We start from the raw sequence: 12745 nt of genomic DNA, 5'->3' as shown, positions 1-12745 counted from the left end.
GAGACGTCACTGTGGCCCCTTCTGGCACCACATTCTTGCAACGTGTGGAGGAGGAAACATTGAAAAGCACATTTGTTTGAGTGGTGGAGTTTACTGCCTACAAAGTGCTTTGTGGCCTCAGAGCCTTGTTGCCTATAGGAGTAGGTTACTTACTCTAGGTAAATACCAGGATAGGGATTTTCCAGCAACATTCTTTTGCAGATAAGAGAGAAGCAAAGTGCAGGGGAAGAGAACATGTTAGGGTCTCACTCGAAGGTTGGCTTGGTCTGATTTTAGAAATTGGATCCTCCTTTGTTCTTCCAAATGGGTAATTCATGATCCCTAACTGCATCTGAAACCACAGGTAGCCAGTTGGGGGCAAAGTTTGTGGACAGAGAGATATGAAGCTTTTGTGTGACCTTTGGCGAAGCCCTTTACTTCCAGAAGTTGGTTTCCTTATTCATCAAGCGAAGATTAGAAGTAGTCCCCTGTTAGCCCCAAATTTCTGAATCTAGGTCATTCTGAGAAGATAGCTTCGGTTGCCAAGTTTCCATTTAGCATGCTGTTTTGGAAGTTCGCCACTAGAGGCCGCTGTGAATACAGTTTAGCCTTGCTTCGGAAGGAAAGGCCTACCCATGCCTTTCGCGATTTTACTAAGCCAGGCCTGCCACCCCTTGGATGTGGAAAACCAGCAACTATTCAGACTGCAAGAGGCCAGAATTGAGATGTCAGCCTGGCACTAAGTCTATCTATTGGTACGTGCCGACCAACCCTCTTTCCCGTCTACTGGACTAGATGGAAGAGAAGCCCACTGTGCATGGTAAGATTGGCTGAGTCCTTGTGACCACAGGGCCCGGTTCTATAGTATGCCTCATTAAAAAGAGCTAGTTTCCTCTAATATTCAGCTTTACTGTTGAATTCATTCATTTAACAAGTAATCCTTGTACCATTTTTTTTTTTAATTTTCTTTTTTTAGTGAATATTCATTTTTGAGAGAGACAGCACAAGCAGGGGAGGGCCAGAGAGAGGGAGACACAGAATTCGAAGCAGGCTCCAGGTTTCGAGCTGTCAGCACAGAGCCCGACACCAGGCTCAAACTCATGAACCATGAGATCATGGCCTGAGCCAAAGTTGGACATTTAACCAACTGAGCCACCCAGGTGCCCCCTGGTACCCCTTTTATGCCCAGTAATAGCAAATATTTTCAAAGAATCAGAAAGTCAACCAGAAGGAAGCTTGAAATGAAGTTACCATTGCCCTTGTTCCGTGCTCTGTGGAAGCTTCTTATTTGTATTTTTCTCTTAATTCCCCAAATCAACCTCTAAGGTTGCAAACTGGAGACCAAAGGTAAGTAGCACAAAGCCTTGTCCACAGTCAAGGAATGGATAGGATACCTGGTCCAGGGTTGCATGGCTAGTAAAAGGCCAGGGCTCGGACCTGAACTTGGGAACTTCTGATCCCAAGTTCAGCCCATTTATCTCCACTTTTGGCATACAGGGGAGGAAGATGACCAACAGATAAAGAGAATGATCTAGTGGCAGGGAAGGGGTTGGATCCTGAATCTCTCGCTGGCCTGACCAATCTGCTGCTGCGTCCTAGGGTGTCCCCAAGCGGGGCTGGCTGGGAGGCTCCGGGCTTAGCTGTCTCGAAGCTCCTTCCCAGCAGCCTGAACCAGGCCTGTGGAGGCACAGCAGGAGGGAAGGGGAGGGGGTGGGAACACAAATGACCCTAATCAGTGTGTTTATTGGATCATAACTGTATTAGCCTCACAACTCAGCGAATCTCACAGAAATCACTTTCCTCTCCATGAGGATTTAGCCACAGTTCCATTAAAAGCTGCTGGCCCACGTGTACCTGTGAGGAAGCTCTTGTACAGCAGAAGCAGCGGGGGAGGAAGGAGAGGCAATATTTCTACTTCCTCATTACGCTGACAGGGAAAATGGCCATTTCACATTCACTGGATAAGAAAAGCCCCCAAAGGAAAGGGAATCCAAGGTTCACATTGTCTTTTTGGCAACATTCAGCTCTAAGAAGATGTTCTCTTTGTGCCTCCCTTTTTGAAAGCATTTGTGATGCTGTTTAAGATAAAACAAGAGTCGGGAAGGAACTTGTGTTTGGGGAACATACCAGGTGCCAGACGCTTTACACGTATTATTCCCTTGAAACTCTCTAAAGGCCTATGAACGAGGCCTCGTGATGTCCCATTCACAGGTGCATCCGTTTCATGGGTGAAGGCTCCACTCAGTTGGCTGGGCCTTGGCGGGGCTGAGCTTCAAGCTGGGGGTCTGTGCTCTCCCTCTGCCATACCCCAGACTCCCATAGTGACAGCATTTACCTTTGTTCCCTCCTTGCACTCACAAAAATATAGAGACTGGTTTTCACGCGGGCCAGTGTGTGACCGTGGCAGCTTCCTTCCCCAAGCCTCCATCTGTGGAACGAGGGGCCCAGACTAAACCCGCTCTGGTCTAAACTCCGATGATTTGATGAAGGTATTTTTCTCGCCCAGCAGCTCCCAGCACGTCCTTATCTAATTAGAATCTCAAACCAAACTTGGGGGGATGGTGGTATGGGTATTGTTCCCATTTTTAAAGCTAGGGCTACTTGAGAGGCAGAAATGCAGTGAGGGGTTCAAGGTCACAGCATGAATGGAGAACCCGGCACTCTGCCTCCAGCCCCCAGGCACGCACGCAGGCTGTCAGCAGCAGCTCTGGGAGCCTGACATCTGAGCCTCACCCTGGCTCCTGATAGAATTATCAGCGAACTGGGGAACACATACTTCCCGTAATCAGGGCAACTTTTCTTAGCCAGGGGTGGAGGAGGCAAGATGTGAAGTGTGTCTGATGAGCTGCTCTTCCAGTGCAGGGCCTAGAGTGAATAAAACCCAGGGAAATCATGGCAGACAGCTGGAGATTCAAGCAGGCGAGCTCCAGGGGCAGGGCCACTGGGACTTTAGCTCCTGCACAAAGCCAGTCTCATGGCATTTTGTGCACGTTTCAGTCTTCAGCAGCCAGGCAGGCAAACGCGGGCAGCTTGGCATGAAAATTAATTTAGACCTTAAAAGAAGTGTTTCATCTTCAGTGGCTTTTCAGGCTGCCCCAATACAGGTGCAGCAAAGGGAGATGTGAGGGAGCAGTGGTGACAGAGGACCTGAGGGCTTGGGTGAAACCACAGCCTTGTATCCAATGGCCTCAGGTAGGGAGGGGCAGAGAGTCCTGAGGCCCAGGCAGACCCTCACAGCAGCTCGGACAGGGGAGAAAGGAGAGGGGTTTCTGGGAATAGGATCAGCTGAGGCCAGCCAGGTAAAAATCCAGCTATTCTGACCCTCACCCAGGCCTGAGCCTGCCAATCGGGAATGTGACAAGCGTGTTGGTGGGAGGCTGGGCCTTCAGGGAGGGACATAGTTTGCTTTTCAGCTTGTGAAGAAATGTGAGGATTCACTCTCCATTTCCCAAGATGCTCAAGCAAGAGGAAATCAGCTTACATCAAGTGGAGACAGTTCAAGAGGCCCAGGAGCAGACTGGCTGGCTGGTCATAATGTATTCAAATGCAATTAAGTCCAGTGAAAAGAAGGAGGGAGGCTGAGGCCCGGGAAAGGCCACACTGTGGAGGACCAAAGTCAAGGCCTTCAGGGCACGTCCCCTGCTAGTGGGGAGAGGAGAAAAAAAATCTACCTAAGAGAACAGTTTTGGAGGTTCAGTGGAAGGACAGGTTGGAAGGACCTTGGCTTTTATTGTGGAAGGCCCAGAGACGGCACATTTGTGTTTCTCAATCAACAGAAAGTCAAAGGGACCCATGTCTTACCTGAAGGAGCCGAGGTGAGAGCAGATCCCTGAGACTCCTTCTAACCAGAGCTCCTGTTAATTTTTTTTTTTTTTTTTTATCTCTAGTTTCTGTTTATTGGCAGAACAGCCTTGGGCAAATCTCTTTCCCTCTCAAGGACTCAGTTCCAGATCTGTAAAGTCTGGGTAAGTTGAATTATCTTGAAAGTAAGCAGCAGTGAGCTTTCTAATATTGCAACTAACAATACCAAGTTTAGGGGCGCCTGCGGGGCTCAGTTGGTTAAGGGTCTCACTTCGGCTCATATCATGATCTCGTGGTTTGTGGGTTTGGGCCCCGCATCGGGCTCTGCACTGGTGGTGTGGAGCCTGCTTGGGATTCTGTCTCCCTCTCCCTCTGCCCCTCCCCCACTTGTGCTTGCTCGCGCACGCTCTCTCTCTCTCTCTCTCTCTCTCAAAATAAATAAACTTAAAAACAAAAATAATGCCAAGCTAAATACTGTATTAAATATGGGGGCATTGGTGACAGACAGTGATATCTACCCTGGACAAAGTGAGAAGTGGAAGGGTCAAGGCCCCGAGCATAGATCATATGGTGCAGACCAGTGAGGGGCTGGAGACCTGGGCTATGCTGGCAGACATTGAGGTTCCCGGTTGAGGCCCTGAGTGAGGACTAGAAGGAGGCGGCTTGGTGTTGGGCAAAGGGGCTTTGGATCCACAAAGTCCTGGCTTTGCATCCTAAGGTCGTTTCCCTGTGTGAGCTCAGACAAGTTGGGGTACTGAACTACTTCAGACCTCGGTTTCCTTATCTGTAAAATGGAGCAGATGATGCCCATTATTCTACAGATTTCTAGAACGTTAATTCAAAGTGATTGCTCCAACCCCACTGGACAAGCTTTTGAGGAGACAGGGTCTCCCTTATCTCTATATCCCTGGTAACCAACTAGTCTAGCTCGTTTGGGCAGCTAGTTTGGCACGGGGGCTTATTTGCCAAATGGGACAGTAGCATCATGGAATTAGTGTGAGGGTTAAATATGTGACAGATGTTAAATTCTCACCACGGCGCCTATTACATGGCAGGTTCTCTGTAAAAAAACAAATATATAAATTCCTTCCCTTCTCTGTGCTACTACTGGTCAAGGGGCCCAGAGATTCTCGATCTGACAGTTGTCAAACAGTTTAACAACTGAATTCATCATAGATGCTCAATAAATGTTTGCTGGACAGAAGGCAAGATGTGCGTGGTGGGGAAGACCCAGGCCCTGTTTGGGACTTCTTGGTGGAAGTCCGGGGTTCTTCATGAATGAGTCGATGTTTCAGAGGGAAGGGGCAGACTTTTCCTTTAGTCATCTGACTGATTGAGCCCCTGCAATGTGCCAGGCACAGTCTTAGCGGTGGGAAGTCCTTGCCTGTATAAAACTTACATCCTGGTGGGAAGCAGACAAGGATAATGCTATAAGGGAAAATAAAGAGGACCGGGGGACGAGAGTGACGAGGCACTGTGTTAGGTAGTGTGGCCAGGAAAGCTTCCATGCAGAGGGGGCATTTGGGCAGATACCTGACAGACTGGGCTGAGGGAACAGCAGGCAGAAAGGTCCTGAGACAGGAGTCGCAGGGCCAATGAGGAGGTCGGTGTGGCTGGCATGGGGTCAGTGAGGGGAAGAGAAAGATGAGATGAAGTCAGAGAGGTCACGGGGGTGGGGCCCACAGCCTCGTAAGTCCTTTCACCACAGAGTGAGATGGGAGCCAGGGGGGAGCTCCAGCAGAGCGCCGCAACTTGACTTTGGTTTCCGGTGCCTCTGTGAAGATTCTGGTCGCCAAACTGTAAGGGCTGGGAGGCTCCCCTCACTTGGAAAATCATGAGTGGCTGGAAGGAAGAAGAGAGCAGAAGTGAGAGAGGAAGCTAGTGCCCACTGGGCCGCCACAGACCCCAGGGCAGGGAAGCGTGGGAGGAGTGGATCCTAGGGCAAGAGAGGCTGCTGGGCTGGCAGCAGGAGGGCCTGGGGCTTCTCTTTGCCCATGGACCCAGTTAGCTGGCGCTATGATCTGGGGAGAAGTGGGAGGGAGGGGCGGTGTGGGGTTCTGGTTGGGATAGTAGGGCACCCGGCTGGAAGACTGTCACCCTCTAGGAGGAAAGGGGACGAGAGGTGTGGAGAGCTCTGTGTCCGGCTTTAGCGTCCTCCTCTACTCCGGCAGAGCATGGCTTCTCCCCACACCTCCCAGGCAGGTCCTCACTGCTCTTGGGTACCTGACCTTGCTGTTACTGGTGGAGTTTCTTATCAAGGGAAGAGTTCAGGTGACCTTGAATGCAGTGTTCGCCCTCCCTACGCTTCTTAGTAAAAGAAGGGGTTTAACTAGATGGTCTCCAACCAAGCCCCTTCTAGCATTTCTATTAATGGATGGAATCAGACACTACATCTCTCCCACCTCCTTACTGCCATGTGGTTTCAGGTTTCTGCCATGCCCTCTATCTTTCCTTTTCTCTCCAGGGCTGCCATGTGTGGTGGTGGAGGGTGTTCACTGCACAAGGACACCCAGCCAAGGGAGTAAGTAGAGGCTCAGACCCGCCCATGCCCTGCTTAACAAGCCATGTGCCCTGTCTGGCTCAGGGTTTCATTTACCCAGAGTGAAGAACACATTTTTCTAGTCTGTCCCTGTCCCATGCAGAGTCCTTCTTCTGCTCTTCCGGGTCCCTGTTCTCCGACCATCACCAGTCTCCACCAGGGCAAATCTGAGGGCGGCATTTACACGAAGTGTACTGAGAGGGTGGACAGCAGCTGCCTCCCCTGTGAGGAACTCTGCCTCCTAAACCCCGTGGTGCTTTTCCTCTCCTCATCAATGCTGCGAGTTGCCTCTCGAAATTGCTCTGCCGTCATTAACACCGCGGATTAGGTCAGACGAGCGCGTGTGTGCAGTCTTAGATGGCAAAGGCAAAGCGCTGATGCTGATTATTCTAGATCTTCTGGGCATGGCCCATTCCGTGCTCACGGTTCTTAATCAGAGGGACGCGCGTTGGTTACGTGGCCGGGTGGGCCAGGGCCATGGCTGGTTCTGATGTGGCTGCCAGGCCCAGACAACACGTCTGCAGCACCTGCCGGCCTGCTGGCATCACAAGTGACCTCAGTAGAAGAAATGGCCCATCGGATGGCATGCCTGCTGGCTGCTTTTGAACCATCAGCAATTCATTCGAGCAAGGACTATGAGCATTTTGCCCTGGGCCTGAACACCAAGTTTTGTGTTCTGGGGCTCACTCTGTTGGCCATGTGGCTGAGGGGTATCTTGCAGACCACCACTCCTGAAGTGCTCCCTTCTGAAAAGCTTCTGGAGGAGGAGGAGGAGGCCAAGACCTGTGGCCTTGCATCATGGCCCCCCACCTCCTGGCCTCCTGTTCTACCTCCACCACCTTCACCCTAGGCTCCAGCCACACCGTGGTCTCCCTCCGGCCCTTGATCGTGCTGGTTCCCTGCCAGGAGTGCCCGCTTAGCCTTGTCCTGCAGGCAGAAGCTCGTCATCTGTGGCAGCTGCTGTCCCGGCGATGCCCTGACCTTTACTGCTTCAGTATGTTCCAGTCCCACATCCGGATGCCAGCACCTGCATTTCTTTGCCTGGAACTTTCTCTGGCCTCTGGAACCTGCATGTGCCACTCTGTGCTGGGCAGAGGCCAGAAGTGCCAGGGAATTCCCCCCCTCCCCCCAAACAGGAACCCCCAGCCACTGACAAAAGTTGGTGTATACACACCCCTGCTCTCTCACCCCTGTGGCGGGCTAAGTCCAGGGCGTGTTCTGCCAGAGCTCCTCAGTGCGAATGAGCCCTAGCTGCCCGGTGATAACCGGCTTGAGAAACCACCCAGGACTGCCCACTTACCTGTCTTACTTCCGCGCTCCCCACAGCGTTTTCCTTCGTCTCCCAAATAAACTACTCACATTCAAATCTTTCTCTCCGGGTCTGCTTCTAGAGGAACCAAACAGACATCATCTTCAATGCCCTTCTCAAGATCACCTCCTTTTTGCAGTTTCCCCTGACCCTCCCTTGTTTCCACTTTTGAGGCAAAACTGTTGGCCACTCTTTGCTTTTAAAATGTTTATTTGGGGGGGGGGGGGCGCCTGGGTGGCTCAGTCGGTTGAGCATCTGACTTCGGCTCAGGTCATGATCTCGCGGTCTGTGAGTTCGAGCCCCGTGTGGGGCTCTGTGCTGACAGCTCAGAGCCTGGAACCTGCTTCGGATTCTGTGTCTCCCTCTTTCTCTGCCCCTCCCCTGCTCATGCTCTATCTCTCTCTCTCTCTCTGTCAAAAATAAATAAACATTTTTTAATGTTTATTTATTTTTGACAGAGAGAGAGAAAGAGTGTGCACAAATGGGAGGGGCGGGGTGGGGTGGGGAGACACAGAATCTGTAGCAGGCTCCCATCTGTCAGCACAGGAACTGTGAGATCATGACCTGAGCCGAAGTCAGATGCTCAACCACTCAACGGCTTGAGCCACCCAGGCACTCCTGGCTACTCTTTTCTCTTCCAAGGGCCTTTATACCTACCTCAGCAGCACTCCTCAAGTCTCACTGGGGTTTGTCTGTACCATCTGTCTGCATGTCCTGGGGCCCCTATTAACCTGAGGATTCTGTGGGGACAAAGTCTTTTTTTTTTTTTTTTTTTTTAGTTTATTTATTTATTTTTGAGAGAGAGTGCAGGAAGGGGCAGAGAGAGAGAATCCCAAGCCGGCTCTGCGCCTTAGTTTTAATGTTTACCATAAAACATTACCATACCAGTTTTATGGTATGGGTATAATATTTCAAAATTTAAAAAAATTAAAAAAAAAAATTTTTTTTTCAAAAAAAAAAGAATCATGGTGTCTAGCTCAGGGTAGGCTCTTTGAAAATAGAATGGTGGTTATCAAGAAGTTTCCCAAATGGCCCCAGCAGTGCACCAGTCACACAGTAGGTACTCAGTAAATACTGGTGGAATGAATGGATACGGTCCACAAGCAGGTTTGCAGCACTGTCTGGGAGAGGTATGGGGGATGGGAGGGTGGTGGGCAGAGAAATTTCAAGCCCAGTATTGCATCCCTCAGGAAAGGAGGCTGGGATTATTCTCTGGGGAGGTAGGGCTAAGGGTCAATCCAGGAGTGGGGCCCTCAGACCCCAGTGTGCCCCACTGCCATGGGAGTCCCAGCGCCTCTGCCCCTTGGTGTCAGTCCCGGGTGGCAGAAGGAGTCCAGCCGAACTGACGTACGGGTAAACGAAAACACTTAACCTAGGCCAAGGAATGTGTTCTTATACTCATCTTTGACTTTGGCTGTATCTGATGTTCTGGGAATCGACTTCAAACAATCTCTGGACTTGCCAGTTAAGGCCTGGCTTGCCAACGGCATGCCCCCCAGAGGGCGTGACTTTTCTGCGTCCAGCCTTCTTGGCCTCCCCCAGCCCCCCCCCCGCCCCCCCCCCCCGCACGGTATCCGGTGGTGGGCGTAGAAAAGTGGGCTCCATCTCTGCAAAGCTTTGACAGAGGCTGAGGAGGGCCTGCGGGGGATTTTCCGGAGTCTCAGTGCAGCAATCTATGCGGGCAGCCCTAGGGAGATGCCACAGCTCACAGTCCTGGCCACCCCTGGTCTGGAAGGGCCAGGCTGAGGCAGGGTGGGGCCCGTCCAGCCCTGAAGACATGAAGGGGTTGGTTCAGGAGGGGTGCCACCTGAGAGGTGCCTCAACTGTCCCCACTCTCCCAGGACAGGGATCAGAACCCTGCACACAGCAGGCGCCTACTCAGCGCTGGCTGGATAGGAGCCCAGGGAGCCCCGGCCACCCTCGCAGTCTGCTGGAGGAAGCTTCTAGACCCCAGGGGCTGGCTCAGCTACGTGGTCACGACGGGCCGGGGATGGGGAGGGCGCTGGCGTGTGGCTTAGGTGGCTGACTCGGTGTGGCCAGAGGAGGATGGGGGAGCGCCCAAGCACCGACCCTGCCTGGTCCTAACGACCCTCCTTAGGAAACCCAGGAGGCCCCTCCGGGCACCGGGGTCGCCCCCACACACCTCCGCAAGAGATGTGATGCTGTTTATAGACTGACGCCCGGCCCCCGGTGGGGCGCGCCCTCAGCAGAGAGCTCCCCCAGCCTTTTGCGGGAGGATGTCTCTTTTGCGCACGTCACTCCCACCCAGCCCGGCGTAGACCCTTCTCAAACAGACGCCCGGCGGTTCACAAAACCCTCTCCCTCTTCCAGTAGGAAACCCCTGAGGGGGGAGGGGGTGGGCGCGGAAGGAGACGCACACGGCCCCGGCCGTCTCTGGCTCACCCCCCACCCCCCAGGCTGCCAGCATCTGGAGCCGCGTCCCCACGCCCGCCACGCGCGCACACACGCACACACACAGACTCACGCTCGCACGGACACACTCACACCCGCGCGCAGACCCCGCCCGCGGCCCCGCCCCGGCCCCTGCGGGCGCCCCCTCCGGCGCGCGCGGACCCGGCACGCAGCCCGCCCCGGCCGGCGGGAGGCGGCGGCTTCGGGCAGATTTGATTTTCCCGCAGCCCGGGCGCCCCGGAGCCCCAGCCGGAGCCGAGGAGGTGGCGCGCGCAGCCGGGTCCCCGGCCCCGCTGCCGCCCGCGCCGAGACCCAGCGAGGGGCGGCGCAGCCCGGGCGCTCCCGGCGTCCGGCCACCCCCGCGCCCGAGCCGGCCCCCCACGCCCCTCTCCCTCTCCCTCATCCCTTCTGTTCCCCACCCGAAGCCGCACGCTCCTCTCCCCAAACCCCTCTCCACGACTCCGCGCGTGCCTCCCGGTGCCCTCTCCCCGCGCCCCTCCGCCTCTCTCCGCTGCACCCCAGCTCCCTGGGCACCTCGCCCCTCTCCGCTGCCCCCGCCCCGGCCTCCTCGTCGCGTCACCTGCACCCCCTCCTCTACCCGCGGCCCCCGCTCCCTCCGCCCCCCTTCCCTCTCTCACTTCCCACGCCCCCTCTTCGCGCTCCTCTCTCCTCCCTTTGCCGCCCAGCGCCGGCTCCGGAGTTGGGGGAGAGCCCAGGGTTTCAGTCGCTTTGGAGGAGGCGTGAATCGCGCAGAGATTGACTAATTTGGGGTGGGGGGCGCGGTAGGCGATGGAGCAGCCTGAGGACATGGCGTCGCTGAGCGAGTTCGACTCCTTGGCGGGCAGCATCCCGGCCACCAAGGTGGAGATCACCGTGTCCTGCAGGTGAGCCGCCCGCTGGCCGGGTCCCCCTGCCCCGCCCCTGGACCCGGAGCCCCGCGGCTCCTGCCGCGCGGACCCTCTACCCTCGCGCGCCCCCTTTCAGAGTGTCCTTGCCTCCAGGATGCCCCCCGTGCGTGTCCAGCAGGAGCCCCTGCCCAGCCACGGGTGATGACCGCGGAATGGGGGGAAGCCAGGCTTGGGGTCCTATCTCGGAAAGTTTGCACTCCAGGCTGTTGCTGAGAAGAGATGTGAAGACACAGGAACAGGGGTCCGGGCGCCCGAAGCAGGAGAGGGAGGTAATGAAAGGCTATCCCGGGGTCTTGGCACAGGTTATTGCCGATCAACTCTTGCCCAAATGATGAAGTGAGTGATTTTGCCCCATCCTCCCCAGGAATACCCAGCCTCCGCCTTCTCTGTTCTTCTCTTCTCTCTTCTCTCTGCTCCTTTGCCCCAATATCCTCCTCTCCACCCCACCCACCCACTACCCTAGACCCCAGGGTTTGAAGCTTTTCTTCATCTCCAACAACAGAACCGGCGGAAAAGGATCAGATTGATTCATTCAATCAATGGATAACTGAGCTATGGATAACTGATAACAACTTAAAGTGGCACCATTAAAATAAACAATAACTTAGGTACACAAAATCTTAAGCCAAAGGACTAGGACAGTGAGTGTGGAATTTTAGAGTCCAGCAGGGGAGGGGAGGTGTGTTTTTATGGGCTACCACCCCCAAATCCTCAGTCATGTCACACAGACTTTGGGGGTAACTTCTCCATCCGAGAGCTGGGTCTCTCCCAGTTTCTTCCAGGCAGTATGGGGTACCAGTGGAGAAGGGGGATTCTTCTCTAATGCAGTCATCATCCTGTGGCTGGCCTAGGGCCACTAACTGGCTGGGCTGTGAGGGGTGCTGTGGCCCCGGGCATAGCCCACCTTGACATTCCCCTGGATTTGCTGTTCCTCCTACCCTAGATGATGCTACCCAATAGCATTTCTGCGGTCCTGGCTGTGCCCTTGTTCCAAATCACCCACTCCGTTTTCATCCAGGCCCCTCTCTGGTCAGACCCTTCACTCACCCTCGTGGCCTCTCAACTCTCGTTTCCACAGTTGTGGCCCTGGGGGCCCTGTAGCCAGACAGAGAGCTGGGCTGAGGTGCGGGAAGGGGAGGGACTGGGATTTGAGGGTGTGTAGGAGGGAGGGCCCGTGAGGTGGAGCATAGCCCCCCCTCCCATGCCAGGCCCTTCCTGGGTCTCCTGTGATAACACCCACATGTCTCCCCGTGGTCCCGCACATCGCTGTCAGAATTCTCTCCTGACTCCATTTGCATCTTGCCATCGCTCTGCTGGGAGATTCCTGATGGCCCATTAGCTCCAGTCTCACCTCCTCAGCCATCAATAGTTGCCACAGCCTGCCTTTCCTTCCCTGCGGAGCACACATCGCTGCGCCTGACGCTCCCTCCCAGCTTGTCAGGCTTGTGTCAGAGCTGTCTCCAGATCCTTGTCACCACCGGGCTCTGAGCAGCCTATTCCCCATCCTGAATTCACCCCTCTTTCATCTCTGCCAGTTCATGTCCCCCCATCCTGAAAAGCCTGTTCTCATGCCCCCCACTTGCAGCCCTCCTGCTCACCCATGAGACACCCAGTCCGAATCACAGAGTCTTCTGTGTCCCCTGGGTCCTGGGTACTCAGCCTGGCCCAAGGGGTCACTCACATACCGAGCACTCCACCTCTGAAGCCATCTCAGGTGTGTAGGCTCCACCCCTCCTCCCCCAAAGCAACTGTCTAAGCATTTGAGGACGGGGATCCCCACCCTGGCTCAGACCCATG

General features: G+C 54.6%; 1 protein-coding gene across 2 annotated transcripts in view; it reads left to right on the top strand.

The window, feature by feature from the left end:
• The first annotated feature begins 9941 nt into the window (after positions 1–9941).
• The window catches only part of CPNE5 (copine 5), a 95202-nt gene continuing 92398 nt past the window's right edge, over positions 9942–12745 (top strand). The window contains exon 1 of one of the 2 annotated variants that reach the window (XM_078446860.2): positions 9942–10924. In XM_078446860.2, the coding sequence (XP_078302986.2) occupies positions 10830–10924 (95 nt within the window). In that variant the 5' untranslated portion in view covers positions 9942–10829. The remainder of the gene's footprint in view (positions 10925–12745) is intronic. The other variant, XM_078446861.2, reaches the window with a different exon arrangement.

The sequence above is a fragment of the Panthera onca genome, chromosome B2 (assembly GCF_046562875.1).
Source record: "Panthera onca isolate mPanOnc1 chromosome B2, mPanOnc1 haplotype 2, whole genome shotgun sequence".
In the NCBI taxonomy this organism is placed as follows: domain Eukaryota; kingdom Metazoa; phylum Chordata; class Mammalia; order Carnivora; family Felidae; genus Panthera; species Panthera onca.
Note: the sequence above shows the minus strand (reverse complement) of the source record. Positions and strands in the feature narration are given on the sequence as shown.